Source organism: Tachyglossus aculeatus, chromosome 1, assembly GCF_015852505.1.
Source record: "Tachyglossus aculeatus isolate mTacAcu1 chromosome 1, mTacAcu1.pri, whole genome shotgun sequence".
NCBI lineage: Eukaryota > Metazoa > Chordata > Mammalia > Monotremata > Tachyglossidae > Tachyglossus > Tachyglossus aculeatus.
Genome location: NC_052066.1, coordinates 5,062,815 through 5,085,653, shown reverse-complemented (window position 1 = coordinate 5,085,653; position 22,839 = coordinate 5,062,815). Strand labels below are relative to the sequence as shown.

The following is a 22,839-nucleotide window of genomic DNA, read 5'->3' as shown; positions in this document are numbered from 1 at the left end:
CTGTTCTCTTTCCCTGTTTCCTCAAGGATGGACTTGGGTTGAGCCTGCTCTCCTTCCCTGACTCCTCCTGACAGGCCTAATAAGGCCTGCCCTCCTCCTGCGGCTCCTCAGAACTGATGTGGGCTGGGCCTGCTCTCCTTCCCTGCTTCCTTAGGATAGGCCTGGGCTGGGCCTGTTCTCCTCCCCTGGCTCCTTAAGATCCACCAAACCTGGGCCGGCTCTCCTTCCCTGACGCCTCAGGACAGACCTAGGGCTGGGCCTGCTCTCCTCTTGACGCTTCTTAGGACTGAGCTGGGCTTCTTTAGCTTCTCAGGACTAACCTGAGCCAGTCCTGCTTTCCTCTTCTGGCACCTCGGGAGTGACCCTGGCCCCTACCTGTTCTCCTCTGTTCTGGCTCCTTAGGACTGATCTGGGCCGGGCCTACTCTACTCATCTGTTTCCTCAGGACAGACCTGGATTGGGCCTCCTCTCCCCGCATGGCTCCTCAGGACTGAGCTGGTTTGGGTCTGATCTCTACTTATCACTCCTCAGGAATAACTCTGGCCCTTACCTGTTCTCCTCTCCTGACTTCTCAGGACCGACCTGGGCTGGGCCTGTTCTCCTCCCTTGGTTTCTCAGAACTGAACTGGGCCAGGCCTGCTCTCTTCCCCTTTCCTCAGGACTGACCCAAGTCACACCTGCTCTCCTCCCCTGTTTCCTCCAGACTGATTTGTCCTTGGCCTTTTCTCCTTTCTCTTCCTCTGGATGGACCTTGGCCAGGCCTGCTCTCCTCCCCTGGCTCCTCAGGATTAACCCAAGCCGGGCCTGTTTTCTTTCCCTGGCTCCTCGGGACTGACCTGGGCTGGGCCTTCTCTCCTCCCTTGGTGTCTCATAACTGACCCGGGCCAGGCCTGCTCTCCCCTTCTGCCTCCTCAGGAGCGACCGCGGCCCCTCCCCGTTCTCCTGTCCTGGCTCCTCAGGACTAGATCTGGGCTGGGCCTATTCTCCTTCTGTTTCCTCAGACTGACCTGGGCCAAGCCTGCTCTACTCCTCTGTTTCCTCAGGACAGACCTGGATCAGGCCTCCTTTCCCCGCATGGCTCCTCAGGACTGAGCCGGTTTGGGTCTGATCTCTACCTTTGGCTCCTCGGGAATAACTCTGGCCCTTACCTGTTCTACTGTCCTGGCTTCTCAGGACCAACCTGGGCTGAGCATGTTCTCTTCCCTTGATTTCTCAGAACTGACCTGGGCCAGGCCTGCTCTCTTCCCCTTTCTTCAGGACTGACCTGAGCCGGGCCTGCTCTCCTCCCCTGTTTCCTCCAGACTGATCTGTCCTGGGCCTGTTCTCCTTTCTCTTCCTCTGGATGGACCTTGGCCAGGCCTGCTCTCCTCCCATGGCTCCTCAGGACCGACCTGGGCCGGGCCTGTTCTCCTCCCTTGGTTTCTCAGAACTGACCTGGGCCAGGCCTGTTCTCTTCCCATTTCTTCAGAACTGACCAAAGCTGGGCCTGCTCTCCTCCCCTGTTTCCTCCAGACTGATCTGTCCTGGGCCCGTTCTCCTTTCTCTTCCACTGAATGAACCTTGGCCAGGCCTGCTCCTCTCCCCTGGCTCCTCAGGACCGACCTGGGCCGGGCCTGTTCTCCTCCCTTGGTTTCTCAGAACTGACCTGGGCCAGGCCTGTTCTCTTCCCATTTCTTCAGGACTGTTTCCTCCAGACTGATCTGTCCTGGGCCTGTTCTCCTTTCTCTTCCACTGAATGAACCTTGGCCAGGCCTGCTCCTCTCCCCTGGCTCCTCAGGACCGATCTGGGCCGGGCCTGTTCTCCTCCCTTGGTTTCTCAGAACTGATGTTCTCTTCCCATTCCCTCAGGACTGGCCCGAGCCGGGCCTGCCCTCTTCCCTCGTTCCCTCAGGATGGGCCTTGTCCAGGCCTACTCTCCTTCCCCGGCACCTCAGGAAAACCCGCTCTCCTCCCCCGTCTCCTCAAGACTGACCCCGGGCCCGTTGCAGGATGTAGAGCTGGGGCCCGGAGCGGCGGGTGGGCGGGGGGGAGTCCTCACCTCTGACCTCCAGCTTGGCTTCGCACTGCCGGGTGCCATATTCGTTCACTGCCTTGCAGGTGTAGAAGCCGGCGTCCCCACGCTCGGCTGCCAGGATGCGCAGTTGGCAGAGGCCGCCTTCCGCCTGCTCCGTGAAGCGCCGTTGGTCGGGACGGACTGGCTGCCGGTTCCTCAACCTGGCAGGGGAAGATTCATTCATTCATTCATTCGATCGTATTTATTGAGCACTTACTGGGTGCAGAGCACTGGACTAAGCGCTTGGGAAGTCCAAGTTGGCAACCTATAGAGACGGTCCCTACCCAACAGCGGGCTCACAGTCTAGAAGGGGGAGACAGACAACAAAACAAAACGTATTAACAAAATGAAATAAATAGAATAAATATGTACAAATAAAATAAATAAAAAGAGTAATAATAAATGAATAGAGTAATAGATGGGCCGGTGAACCCCCAAATTCTGAACTCGGGGCTCCTTTCTCTTGTCGGGAGCCCGACAGAGACCTGCCCAACTGCTGGAACCCACAACCTCTTTCTCCCAAACTCGGGCTCCTTCCACTAAGCCACGCTGCTTCATCATGATCATCATCATCGTCATCATCATCATCGTAGTAGTAAATAACAATAAGCTCGTTGTGGGCAGGGAAAGTGTCTTCTAGCGCTGTTGTACGGTATTCTCCTAAGCGCTTAGTACAGTGCTCTGTACACAGTAAGTGCTCAATAAATACCTCTGTTGACAAATAATGGTGGTCTTGTGAATCTTTTATTCATTCAATCGTATTTATTGAGCACTTTACTATGAGAAGCAGCATGGCTCAGTGGAAAGAGCCCAGGCTTTGGAGTCAGAGGTCATGGGTTCAAATCCCGGCTCTGCCACTTGTCAGCTGTGTGACTTCAGGCAAGTCACTTCACGTCTCTGGGCCTCAGTTACCTCATCTGTAAAATGGGGATGAAGACTGTGAGCCCCCCGTGGGACAACCTGATCACCTTGTAACCTCCCTGGTGTTTAGAACAGTGCTTGGCCCCGAGTAAGCGCTTAATAAATGCCATTATTATTATTATGTTCCAAACACTGTTCTGAGCACTGGGGTAGATACAGGATGAACAGGTCGGACAGGAACTCACGGATGATGAAGTTAAAACCTCGTACTTGCCCACAAGGACAATCTATCGGAAGTGATCATCATCAATTGTATTTATTGAGCGCTTACTGTGTGCAGAGCACTGTACTAAGCGCTTGGGAAGTACAAGTTGGCAACATATGGAGACAGTCCCTACCCAACAGTGGGCTCACAGTCTAAAAGTGTGAGTGATGATAGCTTTCTAGTGAGGAATGGGAAATTTCTTGGAACTAAGCACTTAGGTTCAGATCTGCAGTTTATTCGTATTGATGTCTAATATAAAATAGAATAGAATAGAATAGAATAAGAGAATTTACTATTCTATTTATTTTGTTAATGATGTGCATTTAGCTTTAATTCTATTTGTTCTGACGACTTGACACCTGTCCACCTGTTTGGTTTTGTTGTCTGTCTCCCCCTTCTAGACTGTAAGCCCATTGTTGGGTAGGGACCGTCTCTCTATGTTGCCGACTTGGACTTCCCAAGCGCTTAGTCCAGTGCTCTGCACACAGTAAGCGCTCAATAAATAGGGTTGAATGAATTAATGAATGAATGAATGTCTCCCCCTCTAATAATAATAATGATGGTATTTGTTAAGTGCTTACTATGTGCCAAGCACTGTTCTAAGCACTGGGGGGATACAAGGCAATCAGGTTGTCCCCCGCGGGGCTCCTAGTCTTCACCCCCATTTTACAGACGAGGTGACTGAGGCACAGAGGAAGTGAAGTGATTTGCTGAAGGTTGCACAGCAGACAGAAGGGGGAGCCAGGATTAGAACCCATGACCTTCGGACTCCCAGGCCTGTGCTGTAAGTAGTAATAATAATAATAATAATGGCATTTATGAAGTGCTTACTATGTGCAAAGCACTGTTCTAAGCACTGGGGAGGATACAAGGTCGATCAGGTTGTCCCACATGGGGCTCACAGTCTTCATCCCCATTTTCTAGATGAGGAAACTGAGGCCCAGAGAAGTGAAGTGACTTGCCCAAAGTCACACAGCTGACAATTGGCAGAGTCAGGATTCGAACCCATGACTTCTGACTCCAAAGCCCGGGCTCTTTCCACTGAGCCACGCTGCTTCTCTACAGCACTCTGCACACAGTAAGCGCTCAGTAAATACGACTGAATGTAAAGGTAAATACAGGTAAATGAGGTTAACACATCCTACCTCCTTCCCTTCCCCACAGCACCTGTATAGATGTATATATGTTTGTACAGATTTATTACTCTATTTATTTATTTATTTATTTTACTTGTACATATCTATTCTATTTATTTTATTTTGTTAGTATGTTTGGTTTTGTTCTCTGTCTCCCCCTTTTTAGACTGTGAGCCCACTGTTGGGTAGGGACTGTTTCTATATATTGCCAACTTGTACTTCCCAAGCGCTTAGTACAGTGCTCTGCACACCGTAAGCGCTCAATAAATACGACTGATTGATTGATTGATTGATTGATTGAATGTTGATTACTACACCAGGCTGAATGTGGGTCTTGACCATTCTATCGTCCTCTCCCAAGCACTTAGTCCAGTGCCCTGCGCACGGTAAGCACTCAATAAATACGATTAAATGAATGAATCCAGCCCACGTTGCCCCCTCCCCAAATCCATCCATTCCCTTCTGGCCTCCTCAGGATCCTTCCTTTCCCCTTTCCGGGTCCGGCGGGAATCCGGGGGGCCGGTTTTCCCGGGGGACGCTCACCAGGAGACGACGGGCTCGGGATCCCCCTGCACACGGACGGTCATGGTCACGTTGTGGCCCTCCTGCACCAACTGGTCCTGGAGAGGCACCTGGGATGGGAAGTTGCGGAGTGTTATCCTGGCCTCTCCCAAACGCTTAGTACAGCGCTCTGCACACAATAAATAGCTCAATAAATATCTCCTTGTGGGCAGGGAATGTGTCTATTTATGGTTCTGTTGGAGTCTCCCAGTCTTTAGTACACAGTAAGCGCTCAATAAATGCTCACTGTGGACGGGGAATGTGTTTATGGTTGTGTTGGATTCTCCCAACCTTTAGTACAGTGCTCTGCACAGAGTCAGCACTCAATAAATAGCTCCTTGTGGGCAGGGAATGTGCCTGTTTATGGTTGTGTTGGATTCTCCCAAGCTTTAGTACACAGTAAGTGCTCAATAAATGCTCATTGTGGACTGGGAATGTGTCTGCTTATAGTTGTGTTGGATTCTAAGCGCTTAGTACAGTGCTCTGCACAAAGTAAGCGCTCAATAAATATGATTGATTGATTCTCCCAACCTTTAGTACAGCGCTCTGCACACAGCCAGCGCTCAATAAATAGCTCCTTGTGGGAAGGGAATGTGTCTGTTTATGGTTCTGTTGGAGTCTTCCAATCTTTAGTACACAGTAAGCGCTCAGTAAATGCTTGTTTTGGACGGGGAATGTGTCTGTTTAGGGTTGTGTTGGATTCTCCCAACCTTTAGTACAGCACTCTGCACACAGCCAGCGCTCAATAAATAGCTCCTTGTGGGCAGGGAATGTGTCTGTTTATGGTTGTGTTGGATTCTCCCAACCTTTAGTACACAGTAAGTGCTCAATAAATGCTCGTTGTGGGCAGGGAATATGTCTGTTTATGGTTGTGTTGGATTCTCCCAACCTTTAGGGCAGAGCTCTGCACACAGTGCTCAATAAATAGCTCCTTGTGGGCAGGGAATGTGCCTGTTTAGGGTTGTGTTGGATTCTCCCAACCTTTAGTACAGTGCTCTGCAGAGTCAGTGCTCAATAAATAGCTCCTTGTGGGCAGAGAATGTGTCCGCTTATGGTTGTGTTGGAGTCTCCCAATCTTTAGTACACAGTAAGCACTCAATAAATACTTGTTTTAGTCAGGGAATGTGTCTGTTTATCATTGTGTTGGATTCTCCCAACCTTTAGTACACAGTAAGTGCTCAATAAATGCTCGTTGTGGGCAGGGAATGTGTCTGTTTATGGTTGTGTTGGATTCTCCCAACCTTTAGTCCAGAATTCTGCACACAGTAAGTGCTCAATAAATGCTCATTGTGGGCAGGGAATGTGTCTGTTTATGGTTGTGTTGGATTCTCCCAAACTTTAGTACAGTGCTCTGCACACAGTCAGCGCTCAATAAATAGCTCCTTGTGGGCAGGGAATGTGCCTGCTTATTGCTGCATTGAACTTTCCCAAGCGATTAGCACAGTGCTGCTCACACAGTGAATGCTCAATAAACAGCTCGTTGTGGGCAAGGAATGTGTCTGTTTTGGGTTGTGTTGGACTCTCCCAAGCGCTTAGTACAGTGCTCTGCACACAGTAAGCACTCAATAAATAGCTCTTTGTGGGCAGGGACTGTGTCTGCTTATTGTTGTATTGGACTTTCCCAAGCGATTAGCACAGTACTGTTCACATTCATTCAATCGTGTTTACTGAACGCTTACTGTGTGCAGAGCACTGTGCTAAGCACTATGCTCACACACTGAGTGCTCAATAAATATTCATTCATTCATTCGATCGTATTTATTGAGCGCTTCCTGTGTGCAGAGCACTGTACTAAGCGCTTGGGAAGTACAAGTTGGCAACATATAGAGACAGTCCCTACCCAACAGCAGGCTCACAGTCTAGAAGGGGGAGACAGAGAACACAACAAAACATATTAACAAATAAAATAAATAGAATAAATATGTAATAAATAGAATAAACACGTAAATAGCTCGTTGTGGGCAAGGAATGCATCTGTTTTGGGTTGTATTGGACTCCCCCAGGCACTGAGTACAGTGCTCTGCTTGTTAAATGCTATTGAATGAATGAATGAATGGATAATAATAATGCTAATAATGATCATCATCATCATCATCAATAGTATTTATTGAGCGCTTACTGTGTGCAGAGCACTGTACTAAGCGCTTGGGAAGTACAAATTGGCAACATATAGATACAGTCCCTACCCAACAGTGGGCTCACAGTCTAAAAGGGGGAGACAAAACCAAACATACTAACAAAATAAAATAGAATAGATATGTACAAGTAAAATAAATAAATTTTACTATCGATCGAATAAATAAATAATATGGTACCTGTATATATGTATATATGTTTGTACATATTTATTACTCTATTTATTTATTTATTTATTTTACTTGTACATATCTATTCTATAACTATTCTATTTATTTTATTTTATTTTATTTTGTTAGTATGTTTGGTTTTGTTGTCTGTCTCCCCCTTCTAGACTGTGAGCCCACTGTTGGGTAGGGCTCGTCTCTATATGTTGCCAACTTGTCCTTCCCAAGCGCTTAGTCCAGTGCTCTGCACACAGTAAGCGCTCAATAAATACGATTGATGATGACGATGATATCTATTCTATATCTATTCTATTTATTTTATTTTATTTTGTTAGTATGTTTGGTTTTGTTCTCTGTCTCCCCCTTTCAGACTGTGAGCCCACTGTTGGGTAGGGACTGTCTCTGTATGTTACCAACTTGTACTTCCCAAGCGCTGAGTACAGTGCTCTGCACACAGTAAGCGCTCAATAAATACGATTGATGATGATAATAACAATAATAATGATGGCATTTATTAAGCGCTTACTATGTGCAAAGCTGTTCTAAGCGCTGGGGGATACAAGGTGATGAGGTTGTCCCACGTGGGGCTCACAGTCTTCATCCCCATTTTGCAGATGAGGGAACTGAGGCCCAGAGAAGTGAAGTGAGTTGCCCAAAGTCACACAGCTGACAAGCGGCAGAGCCGGGATTTGATGATGTTGATGGTATTTGTTAAGCGCTTACTATGTGCAAAGCACCGCAATGAATGAGCAGGGGATGGGGGTCCAGTGTCCCCACCACCACCCCAGGGTCCCCCGTCCCCGGGATGAGCAGGGTGAGCGGGACGTCTGTGCAGGCCAGGGTGGGACATGGAGGGCCTGGGTTCGAATTGCACTTTCTAAGCGCTCCGTCCAGTGCTCTGCACCCTGTGAGCGCTCAATAAATAGCGACTCAATGAAGTCTGGGCCCGGGAGTAGACGTCCACTGACCTGGAAAGTCGGGGGCGCCTTGCAGCTGGGGTCCGGGGGTGCTGGGGCCTTGGCAGCGCGAACCGGGGGGTCCCCAGACTCGGGCATGTCTTCCGGGGGGCTCAGGTACTCCTCATCCGACGTGATGGGGCTGCCCAAGGGGGAGCGGCTGGCCCCTGGGGAGGAAGAAACCGAGATTTGAGTGGTGGGGGGCTGGGGAGGACCCCCCCCAGTAATAATAATCATAATAATGATGCTATTTCTTAAGCGTCTACTGTGTGCCAAGCACTGTTCTAAGCATCAATCAATCAACTGTATTTATTGAGCCCACTGTTGGGTAGGGCCTGTCTCTAGATGTGGCCAACTTGTACTTCCCAAGCGCTTAGTCCAGTGCTCTGCACACAGTAAGCGCTCAATAAATATGCTTGATTGATTGATTGATTGAGCACTTACTGTGTGCCAAGCACTGTTCTAAGCATCAATCATTCAATTGTATTTATTGAGCCCACTGTTGGGTAGGGACTGTCTCTAGATGTTGCCAACTTGTACTTCCCAAGCGCTTAGTCCAGTGCTCCTCACACAGTAAGCGCTCAATAAATACAATTGATTGATGATTGATTGATTGATTGAGCGCTTACTGTGTGCAGAGCACTGGACTAAGCGCTTGGGAAGTACAAGTTGGCAACATATACAGACAAGTCCCTACCCAACAGTGGGGCTCACACCAGGGAGGTTACAAGGCGATCAGGCTGTCCCACGGGGGGCTCACAGTCTTTACCCCCATTTTACAGACTTTTACAGTTTCTATTTTACAGTCTTTACCCCATATTTTAGACTGTGAGCCCACTGTTGGGTAGGGACTGTCTCTATATGTTGCCAACTTGTACTTCCCAAGCGCTGAGTACAGTGCTCTGCACACAGCAAGCGCTCAATAAATACGATTGATTGATTGATTGATTTACAGACGAGGTGACTGAGGCCCAGAGAAGTGAAGCGAGTCGCCCAAAGTCACACAGCGCCAATTGGCGGGGCTGGGATTTGAACCCATGACCTCTGACTTCAAAGCCCAGGCTCTTTCCACTGAGCCACGCTGCTTCTCATTAATGGCATTTGTTAAGCGCTTACTATGTGCCAAGCACTGTTCTAAGCGCTGGGGAGGTTACAAGGTGATCAGGTTGTCCCACGGGGGGGCTCACAGTTTTCATCCCCATTTTACAGATGAGGGAACTGAGGCCCAGAGAAGTGAAGTGACTATTTTTTTTAATGGCATTTATTAAGCACTTACTATGTGCCAAGCACTGTTCTAAGTGCTGGGGAGGTTACAAGGTGATCAGGTTGTCCCATGGGGGGCTCACAGTTTTCATCCCCATTTTACAGAAGAGGGAACTAAGGCCCAGAGAAGTGAAGTGACTTGCCCAGAGTCAAACAGCTGACCGTCAGCGGAGCCGGTATTCGAACCCATGACCTCAGACTCCAAAGCCCGGGCTCTGCGTGGCTCAGTGGAAAGAGCACAGGCTTTAGAGTCAGGGGTCATGGCTTCGAATTCCAGCTCTGCCAATTGTTAGCTGGGTGACTTTGGGCAAGTCACTTCACTTCTTTGTGCCTCAGTTCCCTCATCTGTAAAATGGGGATTAAGACTGTGAGCCCCCCGTGGGGCAACCTGATCACCTTGTAACCTCCCCAGCGCTTAGAATCAGCTGTGTGACTTTGGGCAAGTCACTTAACTTCTCTGTGCCTCAGTTACCTCATCTGTAAAATGGGGATGAAGACTGTGAGCCCCCCCGTCGGACAACCTGATGACCTTGTAACCTCCCCAGTGCTTAGAACAGTGCTTTGCACATAGTAAGCTCTTAACAAAATGCTATTTATTATTATTATTATTCATTCAATCGTATTTATTGAGTGCTTACTGTGTGCAGAGCACTGTACTAAGCGCTTGGGAAGTATAAGCTGGCAACAATAATAATAATGATGGTATTTGTTAAGTGCTTACTCTGCGCTAAGCATTGGGGTAGATACAAGTATTATTTGGGAAGCAGCAATAGGGGCTGGAGTCTGCGCTGAGGCCTCCAGGAAGGACTTTCTGTTGCCAACCTGGACTTCCCAAGCGCTTAGTCCAGTGCTCTGCACACAGTAAGCGCTCAATAAATACAACTGAATGAAAGAAGGAATGACTTCTTGGCAGGAGGGTAGGAGAAAAGCGGGCAAGAGCACCAGGGCTGGTGACCCCAGCGGGGGCAGAGGGAGGGGGTGGGGAAGGGGGCAACTTCCCTCCAGCCGGGGGTCTTCCCAGGGAGGTGGTCTGCACCCCTCTCCCCCCGTCCCACACCGGTCAATCAATCAATCAATCGTATTTATTGAGCGCTTACTGTGTGCAGAGCACTGTACTAAGCGCTTGGGAAGTACAAGTCGGCAACACATAGAGACAGTCCCTACCCAGCAGTGGGCTCACAGTCTAAAATGGGAAGACAGAGAACAAAACCAAACATACTAACAAAATAAAATAAATAGAATAGATAGGTACAAGTAAAATAAATCAATAAATAGAGTAATAAATCTGTACAAACATATATCCATCTATACAGGTGCTGTGAGGAAGGGAAGGAGGTAAGATGGAGGGGATGGAGAGGGGGACAAGGGGGAGAGGAAGGAAGGGGCTCAGTTTTAGGCTGTGAGCCCACTGTTGGGTAGGGACTGTCTCTAGATGTTGCCAACTTGGACTTCCCAAGCGCTTAGTCCAGTGCTCTGCACACAGGAAGCGCTCAATAAATACGATTGATTGATCGATTGGGAAGGCCTCCTGGAGGAGGTGAGCTCTCAGTAGGGCCTTGAAGGGAGGACGAGGGCTAGTTTGGTGGATGGGCAGAGGGATTGGGGGCATTCCGGGCCCGGGTACGATGTACGAGGGGCCGGCGGATCTGAGATGCCGAAGCGACCAGGCCTCGACGGCAGCCGGGCCCGACGCCCCGCTTCCCAGCCTCTCCCCCCACCGTCCCCTCCCCCTAGGAGGCCTCCTGGATTCCTTGGGGGGCTCGGCTGCCCCTGATGACCCCCTTCCTCCCTCTCAGGCCCCGATCGCCGGGTGCCGCCCATCCGCGTGAGGCGGCCCACGCCTCCTCTCGCCCGGCCTAGGCCCGAAGGGCTCCCCGGGGGGAACCCCTGCCCTTGGATGGGGGTCGGGGCGGGGGTCCGGAGGTTGTGGGGTGGGCTCGGAGGGGCTGCAGGGACCGCGGGGCTCGGAGGGCCGACGGAGCCCGGTGTTCCTCGCGGGGCTTGGCTTCGAGCCCGGCCCGGCCTGGCTCCGCTCCGACTGCCAAATAGAGACAGGAATGGCTCGCTTGCCCTCCTCCGGCCTCCCTCCCACCCCAAAACCCCCCCCCAGCCCCCTCCAGCCCAGCCAGCGGGCAGGCCGCGCCCCCCCGACTCACCCAGGGGACGGGGGGCCCCCACCTGCATCCGCTCAGGCCGGGCCCCCCGACCCACCGGGCCCGGCCTGGGCCGTCCGAGGGTGCGGCCCCCCGCTCCCACTTCTCCTGGGGGGCCGGTGGGAGTCTAGACCAGTCCCCCGCTCGGCCGCTTCACGCCCCCCAGGCCTGGTGGGGGGCAGCCTGTTGACCCCAGGGGCGGGGGGCGGCCTGGCCCTCCGCCACTCTGGGGACGGGGCGGTGCGGACGGCCACGAAGGCGGCGAGGCGGGAGCCCGGATCCGGGGTGGGGGGGCGGGAGGAATTGGGAGGGGGCCATGCAGGGGCCCGAGAGGGAACATCATAATCGTCCTCGTGCTGCTGTATTTAGCTCCCACGCCCCGCTTCGCTCCCCGCCAGCTGCGCCTGTTCTTTCTCTGCTTACGGCCACACCGCCCTGACACAACCGGATCCCCTGGGAGGATGGCGGGGGGGTGGTGGTGGCAGAGACAGCGACCCCGCCCCAGGGGAAGGGGCTAATAATCCGAACGAAGGCATTCGGTAGGCGCTTACTATGTGCCAAGAACCGTTCTAAGCGCTGGCGAGGTGAGCAGGTTGTCCCACCGGGGGACAATCCCCCTTTGACGGATGAGGAAACCGAGGCACGGAGAAGTGACTCCCCCCAAGTCACACAGCTGACAGGTGGGATTTGAACCCGTGACCTCTGACTCTAAAGCCTGTGCTCTTTCCACCGGGCCACGCTGTTTCTCCTGCAGCGCTACTTGCCTTGGTTACTATTAATGTCTGTCTCCTCCTCTAATAATAATACTATTAATAATGACGGGCTCCACTGAGCCACGCTGCTGGGTAGGGACCGTCTCTATATGTTGCCAACTTGTACTTCCCAAGCGCTTAGTACAGTGCTCTGCACACAGTAAGCGCTCAATAAATACGATTGATTGAATGAATGAGTGAATGAACCAATACCATTGTTATTATTATTATATAGTGAACTTGGGCAAGTCACTTAACTTCTCTCAGCCTCAGTTCCCTCATCTGTAAAATGGGGATTAAGATGGTGAGCCCCATGTGAGACAACGTGATCACCTTGTGATCACGCACTTGATCAAGCGCTTAGTACAGTGCTCTGCACACAGTAAGCGCTCAATAAATACGATTGATGACCTTGTATCCCCCCCCAGCGCTTAGAACAGTGCGTTGCACATAGTAAGCGCTTAACAGATGCCATCATCATCATCATCATTATTAGTTAAGTGCTTACTGTGTGTCAGGCGCTATACTAAGCGCTGGGGTAGATACAAGCCAACTTGGACTTCCCAAGCGCTTAGTCCAGTGCTCTGCACACAGTAAGCGCTCAATAAATACGATTGAATGAATGAATACAAGCAAAGTGGGTAGGGCGCAGTTCCTGTCCCCCATGGGGCTCACAGCTTCCATCCCCATTTTCCAGATGAGGGAACTGAGGCCCAGAACAGTGAAGTGACTCACCCAAGGTCACACAGCAGACAAGTGGCGGAGCCGGGATTAGAACCCATGACCTCTGGCTCCCTGGCATTTGCTCTACCCATTATTTCTTTTTTTTTTAATGACATTTGTTAAGCGCTTACTATGTGCAGAGCACTGTTCTAAGCGCTGGGGGTGGATACAAGGTGATCGAGTTGTCCCACATGGGGCTGACAGTCTTAATCCCCATCTTACAGATGAGGGAACTGAGGCTCAGAGAAGTGAAGTGACTTGCCCAAGGTCACACAGCAGACACGTGGCGGAGCCGGGATTCGAACCCATGACCTCGGACTCCAAAGGCCGGGCTCTTCTTCACTGCTCCTCAGAGTCAAGAGGCAGGCAGTGCTTTGCAGCTATGTGCAAAGCACTGTACTAAGCGCTTGGGAGAGTAGACTATTAGTCGAGTTGGTTCCCTGCCCACTCTTGGGAAAACGGAGATTTGGATTCCTCTGAAGGCGGGTGGGGGAGAAGGGGGACTCCTGACTTTATGGACTAATAATAATTGCAATAATGATGGTATTTGTTAAGCGCTTACTATGTGCCATGCACTGTTCTAAGCGCTGGGGTAAATACAAGGTCATCGGGTTGTCCCTCGTGCGGCTCACGGTCTTCATCCCATTTTCCAGACGGGGGAACTGAGGCCCAGAGAGGTGAAGTGACTTGCCCGAAATCACACAGCAGTCGGGAGGCGGAGGTAGGATTAGAACCCATGTCCTCTGACTCCCAAGCCCGGGTTCTTGCCACTAGGCTGAATAGATAGAGCCTGGGCTTGGGAGTCAGAAGGTCACGGGTTCTAATCCCGGCTCTGCCGCTTGTCTGCTGTATGGCCTTGGGCAAGTCCTTTCACTTCTCTGGGCCTCAGTTCCCTCATCTGGAAAATGGGGGTGAAGACTGTGAGTCCCCTGAGGGACAGGAACTGTGTCCAACCCGATTTGCTTGTATCCACCCCGGTGCTAAGCAGCGTGGAAAGAGCCCGGGCTTTGGAGTCAGAGATCATGGGTTCAAATCCCGGCTCCCCCAATTGTCGGCCGTGTGACTTTGGGCAAGTCACTTCGCTTCTCTGGGCCTCAGTTCCCTCATCTGGAAAATGGGGATGAAGACTGGGAGCCCCCCGTGGGACAACCTGATCGCCTTGTAACCTCCCCAGCGCTTAGAACAGTGCTTTGCACAGAGTAAGTGCTTAATAAATGCCAATATTATTATTATTATTACAGTTTCTGGCCCATAGTAAGCGCTTAACAGATACCGCAATTACTATTATTATTATTATTATATTATTATTATTATTATTATTTTCCCTTGTTCTCTGGGGGTTCTTTGGGAGGAAACTTGAGGTGAAGGCAGCCCAGAGGGAGAGAGGAGCCTTATGTCTGCTGGGGAAACTACTCCTCAAGGCCGGCTCTTCTTCTCCTCCTCCTCTCAATCAATCATTCCTACTTATTGAGCGCTTACTGTGTGCAGACCACTGTACTAAGCGCTTGGGGAGAGGACAATGCAACGGGGTTGGAAGGCACGTTCCCTTCCCACAACTTCTAGACTGTGAGCCCGTTGTTGGGTAGGGACCGTCTCGTGTGTGTTGCCGAATTGTACTTTCCAAGCGCTTAGTACAGTGCTCTGCACACAGTTAGCGCTCAGCAGCGTGGCTCAGTGGAAAGAGCCCGGGCTTTGGAGTCAGAGGTCATGGGTTCGAATCCCGGCTCCACCACACGTCTGCTGTGTGACCTTGGGCAAGTCACTTCACTTCTCTGAGCCTCAGTGACCTCATCTGTAAAATGGGGATGAAGACCATGAGCCCCATGTGGGACAACCTGATCACCTTGTATCCCCCCCCCCAGCGCTTAGAACAGTGCTTTGCACATAGTAAGCGCTTAGCAAATATCATTATTATTATTATTATTCTCTGTGCCTCAGTGACCTCATCTGTAAAATGGGGATGAAGACCGTGAGCCCCACGTGGGACAACCTGATCACCTTGTATCCCCCCAGTGCTTAGAACAGTGCTTTGCACATAGTAAGCGCTTAACAAATATTATTATTATTGTTATTATTATTATTCTCTGTGCCTCAGTGACCTCATCTGTAAAATGGGGATGAAGACCGTGAGCCCCACGTGGGACAACCTGATCACCTTGTATCCCCCCCCCAGCGCTTAGAACAGTGCTTTGCACATAGTAAGCGCTTAACAAATGCCATTATTATTATTATTCTCTGTGCCTCAGTGACCTCATCTGTAAAATGGGGATTAAGATTGTGAGCCCCACGTGGGACAACCTGATCACCTTGTATCTTCCCTGGCGCTTAGAACAGTGCTTTGCACATAGTAAGCACTTAACAAATACCGTCATTATTATTGTCTCCATCCGCTGCCAAATTGGACTTATTATTATTATTAATAATAATAATAAATATGATTGTACATACTGTCCTATTTATTTTGTTTACTATTCTATTTATTTTGTTAATAATGTGCATTTAGCTTTAATTCTATTTGTTCTGACGACTTGACACCTGTATATATGTTTGGTTTTGTTGTCTGTCTCCCCCTTCTAGACCGTGAGCCTGTTGTTGGGAAGGGACCGTCTCTATATGTTGCCAATTTGTACTTCCCAAGCGCTTAGTACAGTGCTCTGCACATAGTAAGCGCTCAATAAATACGATTGATGATGATGATGATGATGATGATGATGATGATGATGAATGAATGAATGAATGAATGAATAGAGGCTGCTGGATTTCCATTGCTTGTATCCACCCCAAAGCTCAGTACAGTGAGCGCTTAACACATACCACAATTATTCCTCCCCACCTCTAGACTCTAAGCTCATTGTGGGCAGAGAATGTCTCTGTTTAGCGTCATATTTTACTTTCTTCTAGACTGTGAGCCCACTGTTGGGTAGGGACCGTCTCTATATGTTGCCAACTTGGACTTCCCAAGCGCTTAGTACAGTGCTCTGCACACAGTCAGCGCTCGATAAATACGACTGATTGATTGAATGATTTCCAGGTGCTTAGTCCAGTGCTCTGCACACAGCAAGAGCTCAAAAAATACGATTGAATGAATGAATATTATTATTATTATTATCTCTGCGCTGACTTTACTGCCTGGCTCAGTGGAAAACAGCCCGGGCTTTGGAGTCAGAGGTCATGGGTTCAAATCCCGGCTCCACCAATTGTCAGCTGCGTGACTTTTGGCAGGTCATCCAGCGCTTAGAACAGTGCTTTGCACATAGTAAGTGCTTAATAAATGCTATTATTATTATTATTATTATTATTATTTAACTTTTCTGGTCCTCAGTTCCCTCATCTGTAAAATGGGGATGAAGGCTGTGAGTCCCATGTGGGACAACCTAATCACCTTGTATCCGCCCCAGCGCTTAGAACAGTGCTTTGCACATAGTAAGCACTTAATAAATGTCATTATTATTATTATTATTATTATTACTGCCTGCATATCCTGCCTGACTTTCCTCCTCTCCTCTACTGCCCTGTCTTCCTAATTACATTTTTCCCAGACTGAGCCCCCTCTTTTCCTCAGCTGTCCTCCCCTCCCCATCACCCCCACTCCCTCCCTCTGCCCTACCCCCTTTCCCTCCCCACAGCCCTTGTGTCCATTTGGACATATTTATTATTCTATTTATTTTATTAATGATGTGTCTATATTTGTAATTCTATTAGATAATCCTAATAGAATAATAATAATAATAATTCTATTCTATAATTAGAGAAGCAGCGTGGCTCGGTGGAAAGAGCATGGGCTTTGGAGTCAGAGGTCATGGGTTCGAATCCCGCATCCGCCAATTGTCAGCTGTGTGACTTGGGGCAAGTCACTTCACTTCTCTGGGCCTCAGTGACCTAATCTGTAAAATGGGGATGAAGACTGTGAGTCCACCGTGGGACAACCTGATCACCTTGTAACCTCCCCAGCTCTTAGAACAGTGCTTTGCACACAGTAAGCGCTTAAGAAATGCCATAATTATTCATTAATAATATAATAATTAATAGTGATTAATTACGATTAATAATAATCAATCGTAATTAATTATGACTGAGAATTAATAGTAATTAGTTATGATTAATAATAATTACTAATTAATAATCCCCCTTCTAGGCTGTGAGCCCACTGTTGGGTAGGGACTGTCTCTATATATTGCCAACTTGTACTTCCCAAGTGCTTAGTACAGTGCTCTGCACACAGTGAGCGCTCAATAAATACGATTGATTGATTGATTGATTATTATTATTATTCATCTATTTTGATGGCATTGACGCCTGCCTACTTGTTCTGTTTTGTTGTCTGTCTCCCCCTTCTAGACTGTGAGCCTGCTGTTGGGTAGGGATTGTCTCTATCTGTTGCCGAATTGGACTTTCCAAGCGCTTAGTACAGTGTTCCGCACACAACACTTAGAACAGTGCTGTGCACATAGTAGGCGCTTAATAAATGCCATCATCATCACTCAATAAATACGACTGAATGAATAAATGAATGAATTACACTGAAAATTCCTTAATGGCAGAGAACATGTGCCTTGTCAGAGAAGAACTGATGTCTAGTGGATAGGCCTCAGGCCTGAGAGTCAGAAGGATCTGAGTTCTAATTCTGGCCCTGCCACTCGTCTGCTGTGTGACCTTGGGCAAATCACTTCACTTCTCTGTGCCTCAGTTCCCTCATCTGTAGAAGGGGGATTAAGACAGTGAGCCCCGTGGCTCCCCCTACTAGACTGGGAGCCCGCTGTTGGGTAGGGACCGTCTCTATATATTGCCGACTTTTACTTCCCAAGCGCTTAGTACAGTGCTCTGCACACAGGAAGTGCTCAATAAATATGATTGAATGAATAAATGAATGTGGGACAGGGACTGTGTCCACCCTGATTATCTTGTACCTAAAACAGTGCCTGGCACATGGTAATAATAACAGTAGTATTTGTTAATAATAATAATAATAATAACGGCATTTATTAAGCACATATTATGTGCCAAGCACTGTTCTAAGCACTGGGGAGGTTACAAGGTGGTCAGGTTGTCCCACGGGGGGCTCACAGTCTTCATCCCCATTTTACAGATGAGGTCACTGAGGCCCAGAGAAGTGAAGTGACTTGCCCAAAGTCACCCAGCTGACAATTGGCAGAGCCGGGATTTGAACCCATGACCTCTGACTCCACAGCCGTTAAGCGCTTACTATGTGCCAGGCACCGTACTAAGCGCTGGGGTGGAGGCAAGCAAATGGGGTTGGACACAGTCCCTGTCCCCCGTGGGGCTCACAGTCTCACTCCCCATTTTACAGATGAGGTAAACGAGTCACAGAGAAGAAAAGGGATTTGCCCAGGGTCATAATAATAATAACAATAATAACGATGGCATTATTAAGCGCTTACTATGTGCAAAGCACTGTTCTAAGCACTAGGGAGGTTATAAGGTGATCAGGTTGTCCCACAGGGGGCTCACAGTCTTCATCCCCATTTTACAGATGAGGTAACTGAGGCACAGAGAAGTTAAGTGACTTGCCCAAAGTCATAGAAAGCGCTTAATAAATATTATAATTATCATTATTATTATTGTACTCCCCCAAACATTAAGTTCAATGTTTTGTAATAATAATTATTATCATTATAATAGAATCTGTGAAATGCCTATTGTGCCAACATCAGGGTAGATACAAGATCATGGGTTCAAATCCCCGCTCTGCCACCTGTCAGCTGTGTGACTTTGGGCAAGTCACTTCACTTCTCTGGGCCTCAGTTCCCTCATCTGTAAAATGGGGATGAAGACTGTGAGCCCCCCGTGGGACAACCTGATCACCTTGCAACCTCCTCAGAGCTTAGAACAGTGCTTTGCACATAGTAAGCGCTTAATAAATGCCATCATTATTATTATTATTAAGATGATCAGATTGGAAACCAGCCCTGCCCCCTTCATACAATCCAAAGGCGGACACACACTTTCATTCATTCATTCAATCGTATTTACTGAGCGCTTACTGTTCATTCATTCATTCATTCAATCGTGTTTATAACAATAATAATAATATTGGTATTCGTTAGGCACTTACTATGTGCCAAGCACTGTTCTAGGCGCTGGAGTAGATACAAGGTAATCAGGTTATCCCACGAGGGGCTCAGTCTTCATCCCCATTTTACAGATGAGGGAACTGAGGCCCAGAGAAGAATAATGATGGCATTTGTTAAGCGCTTACAATGTGCAAAGCACTGTTCTAAGCGCTGGGGAGGATACAAGGTGATCAGGTGGTCCCACGGGGGGCTCACAGTCTTCATCCCCATTTAACAGATGAGGGAAATGAGGCCCAGAGAAGTGAAGTCACACAGCTGATAAGTGGCAGAGCCGGGATTAGAACCCATGACCTCTGACTCCTAAGCCCGGGCTCTTTCCACTGAGCCAACTGAGCGCTTACTGTGTGCAGAGCACTGTACTAAGCGCTTGGAAAGTACAATTGGGCAACAGATAGAGACAATCCCTACCCAAAAACGGGAAGCTCTTGGGAGAGTACAATACAACAATAAACAGATGCATTCCTTTCCCAAAGCGTTGTCTGCTGTGTGAACTTGGGCAAGTCCCTGCTCTTCCCTGGGCCTCAGTTCCCTCATCTGTAAAATGGGGATTAAGACCGTGAGCCTCATGTGGGACAGGGATTATGTCTAACCTGATTAGCGTGTATCTACTCCAGTGGCTTCCCAAGCGCTTAGTCCAGTGCTCTGCACACAGTAAGCGCTCAATAAATACGATTGAATGAATGAATGAATGGCTTCTGCACACAGTAAGTGCTCAATAAATATGAATGAATGAATGGCTAGCACAATGCTTGGACAAATACCAGAAAAACCAAGAAATGGGGGAAAAAAACACAACTCAACGGGATTTTAATCCCGAAAGATGTTCTGAGGATTCAATCTGCCTCACTACCCAGACCCCATTATCAGGGGGACAACCAAACCCCCAGACCCACAGGGAGAGGCAACAAGGCGGAGTAGACAGAGCCCAGGCCCCAGAGTCAGAAGGTCGTGGGTTCTAATCCTGCCTCTGACACTTCTCTGCTGTGTGACCTTGGACCAGTCACTTCACTACTCTGGCCTCAGTTCCCTCCTCTGGAAAATGGGGATTGGGACTGTGAGCCCCACGTGGGACAGGGACTGTTTCCAACATGATTTGCTTGTATCCACCCCCAATGCTTAGTACAACATTTGTGTTATATATGTACATATTTATTCCATTTATTTTATTAATGATGTTTCCAACATGATTTGCTTGTATCCACCCCAATGCTTAGTACAACATTTGTGTATATATGTACATATTTATTCCATTTATTTTATTAATGATGTGTATATGCCTATAAGCGCTTCGTCCGGTGCTCTGCACACAGTAAGCGCTCACTAAATACGATTGAATGAATCTATAATTCTATTTATTTATATTGATGCTATTGATACAAGATAATCAGGTGAGACAGAGTCCCATCCCTTATGTACATATTTATTAGTCTATTCATTTTATTAATGATGTGTATATATTTATAATTCTATTTATTCATATTGATGCTATTGATACAAGGTAATCAGGTGAGACAGTCCCATCCCTTATGTACTTTTATTAATGATGTGTATATATCTATAATTCTATTTATTCATATTGATGCTACTGATACAAGATAATCAGGTGAGACAGTCCCATCCTGTATGTACATATTTATTAGTCTATTCATTTTATTAATGATGTGTATACATCTATAATTCTATTTATTCATATTGATGCTATTGATACAAGGTAATCAGATGAGACAGAATCCCTGTCCCCTATGTACATATTTATTAGTCTATTTCTTTTATTAATGATGTGTATATATCTATAATTCTATTTATTTATATTGATGCTATTGATACAAGATAATCAGAGACAGAGTCCCTGTCCCCTATGTACATATTTAAGTCTATTCATTTTATTAATGATGTGTATATATCTATAATTCTATTTATTTATATTGATGCTATTGATGCAAGATAGAGACAGAGTTCCTGCCCCCTATGCACATATTTATTAGTCTATTTATTTTATTAATGTGTGTATATAACTATAATTCTATTTATTTATATTGATGCTATTGATACAAGATAATCAGATGAGACAGAGTTCCTGTCCCCTATGTACATGTTTATGTCTATTCATTGTATTAATGATGTGTATAGATCTATAATTCTATTTATTTATACTGATGCTATTGAGACAAGATAATCAGATGAGACAGTCCCTGTCCCCTATGCACATATTTATTATCTATTCATTTTATTAATGATGTGCATATATCTATAATTCTATTTATTTATACTGATGCTTTTGATACAAGCGCTTAGTACAGTGCAAGCTCTTAGTGCAGTGCTCTGCACATAGTAAGCACTCAATAAATATGATTGAATGAATAATCAGATGAGACAGAGTCCCATCCCCTATGTACATATTCATTATTCTATTTATTTGATTAATGCTACTGATGCAAGATAATCAGGTGAGGCAGAGTCCCGTCCCCTATGTACATATGTATTATTCTATGTATTTTATTAATGATGTGTACATATTTATAATTCTATTTATTTATAGTGATGCTATAGATACAAGATAATCAGACGAGACAGAGTTCCTGTCCCCTATGCACATATTTATTAGTCTATTTATTTTATTAATGATGTGTATATCTATAATTCTATTTATTTATATTGATGCTATTGATACAAGATAATCAGATGAGACAGAGTCCCTGTCCCCTATACACATTTTTATTAGTCTATTTATTTTATTAATGATGTGTTTATATCTATAATTCTATTTATTTATATTGATGCTATTGATGCAAGATAATCAGATGAGACAGAGTCCCTGTCCCCTATGTACATGTTTATGTCTATTCATTTTATTAATGATGTATATATCTATAATTCTATTTATTTATTTTGATGCTATTGATGCAAGATAATCAGGTGAGACAGAGTCCCTGTCCCCGATGCACATATTTATTAGTCTATTGATTTTATTAATGATGTGTATATATCTATAATTCTATTTATTTATTTTGATGCTATTGATGCAAGATAATCAGGTGAGACAGAGTCCCTGTCCCACTTGGACTATGTTTCAAGAGGGAAGGGAGACAGGGAATGAATCTATAATTCTATTTATTTATTTTGATGCTATTGACGCCTGTCTACTTGTTTTGTTTTGTTGTCTGTCTCTCCCTTCTATCAATCAATCAATCGTATTTATTGAGCGCTTACTGTGTGCAGAGCACTGTACTAAGCGCTTGGGAAGTCCAAGTTGGCAACATATAGAGACAGTCCCTATCCAACAGTGGGCTCACAGTCTAAAAGGGGGAGACAGACAACAAAACCAAACATACTAAGAAAATAAAATAAATAGACTGTAAGCCCGTCGTTGGGTAGGGACCATCTCTATCTGTTGCCGAATTGTACTTTCCAAGCGCTTAGTACAGTGCTCTGCACACAGTAAGCGCTCAATAAATACGACTGAATGAATGCAGTGCCTGACGCATAGTAAGCGCTTAACAAATACCATAATAATGATTACTATCATTATTATTATTAATCCAGGGCTGGGTGGAGAGTCCCTGCCTATTCATTCTTTCAACCGTATTTATTAAGCGCTTTACTGTGTGCAAAGCACTGTACTAAGCGCTTGGGAAAGTACAAGACAACAATGAACAGTGACAATCCATAACCACAGTGAGTTCACAGTCAGTCTTGGGGGTGGGGGGGGGGGGCGGGAGGG

At 47.1% G+C, this 22,839-nt stretch overlaps 1 protein-coding gene across 1 annotated transcript in view; it reads right to left on the bottom strand.

Moving 5' to 3' along the window:
* The window catches only part of SPEG (striated muscle enriched protein kinase), a 292,468-nt gene that overhangs the window by 154,794 nt on the left and 114,835 nt on the right, over positions 1-22,839 (bottom strand). The window contains exons 7-9 of the mRNA XM_038769099.1: positions 8,148-8,302; positions 4,859-4,947; positions 2,039-2,214 (exon numbers count right to left, since the gene is read on the bottom strand). Of these exons, the coding sequence (XP_038625027.1) occupies positions 2,039-2,214; positions 4,859-4,947; positions 8,148-8,302 (420 nt within the window). The remainder of the gene's footprint in view (positions 1-2,038; positions 2,215-4,858; positions 4,948-8,147; positions 8,303-22,839) is intronic.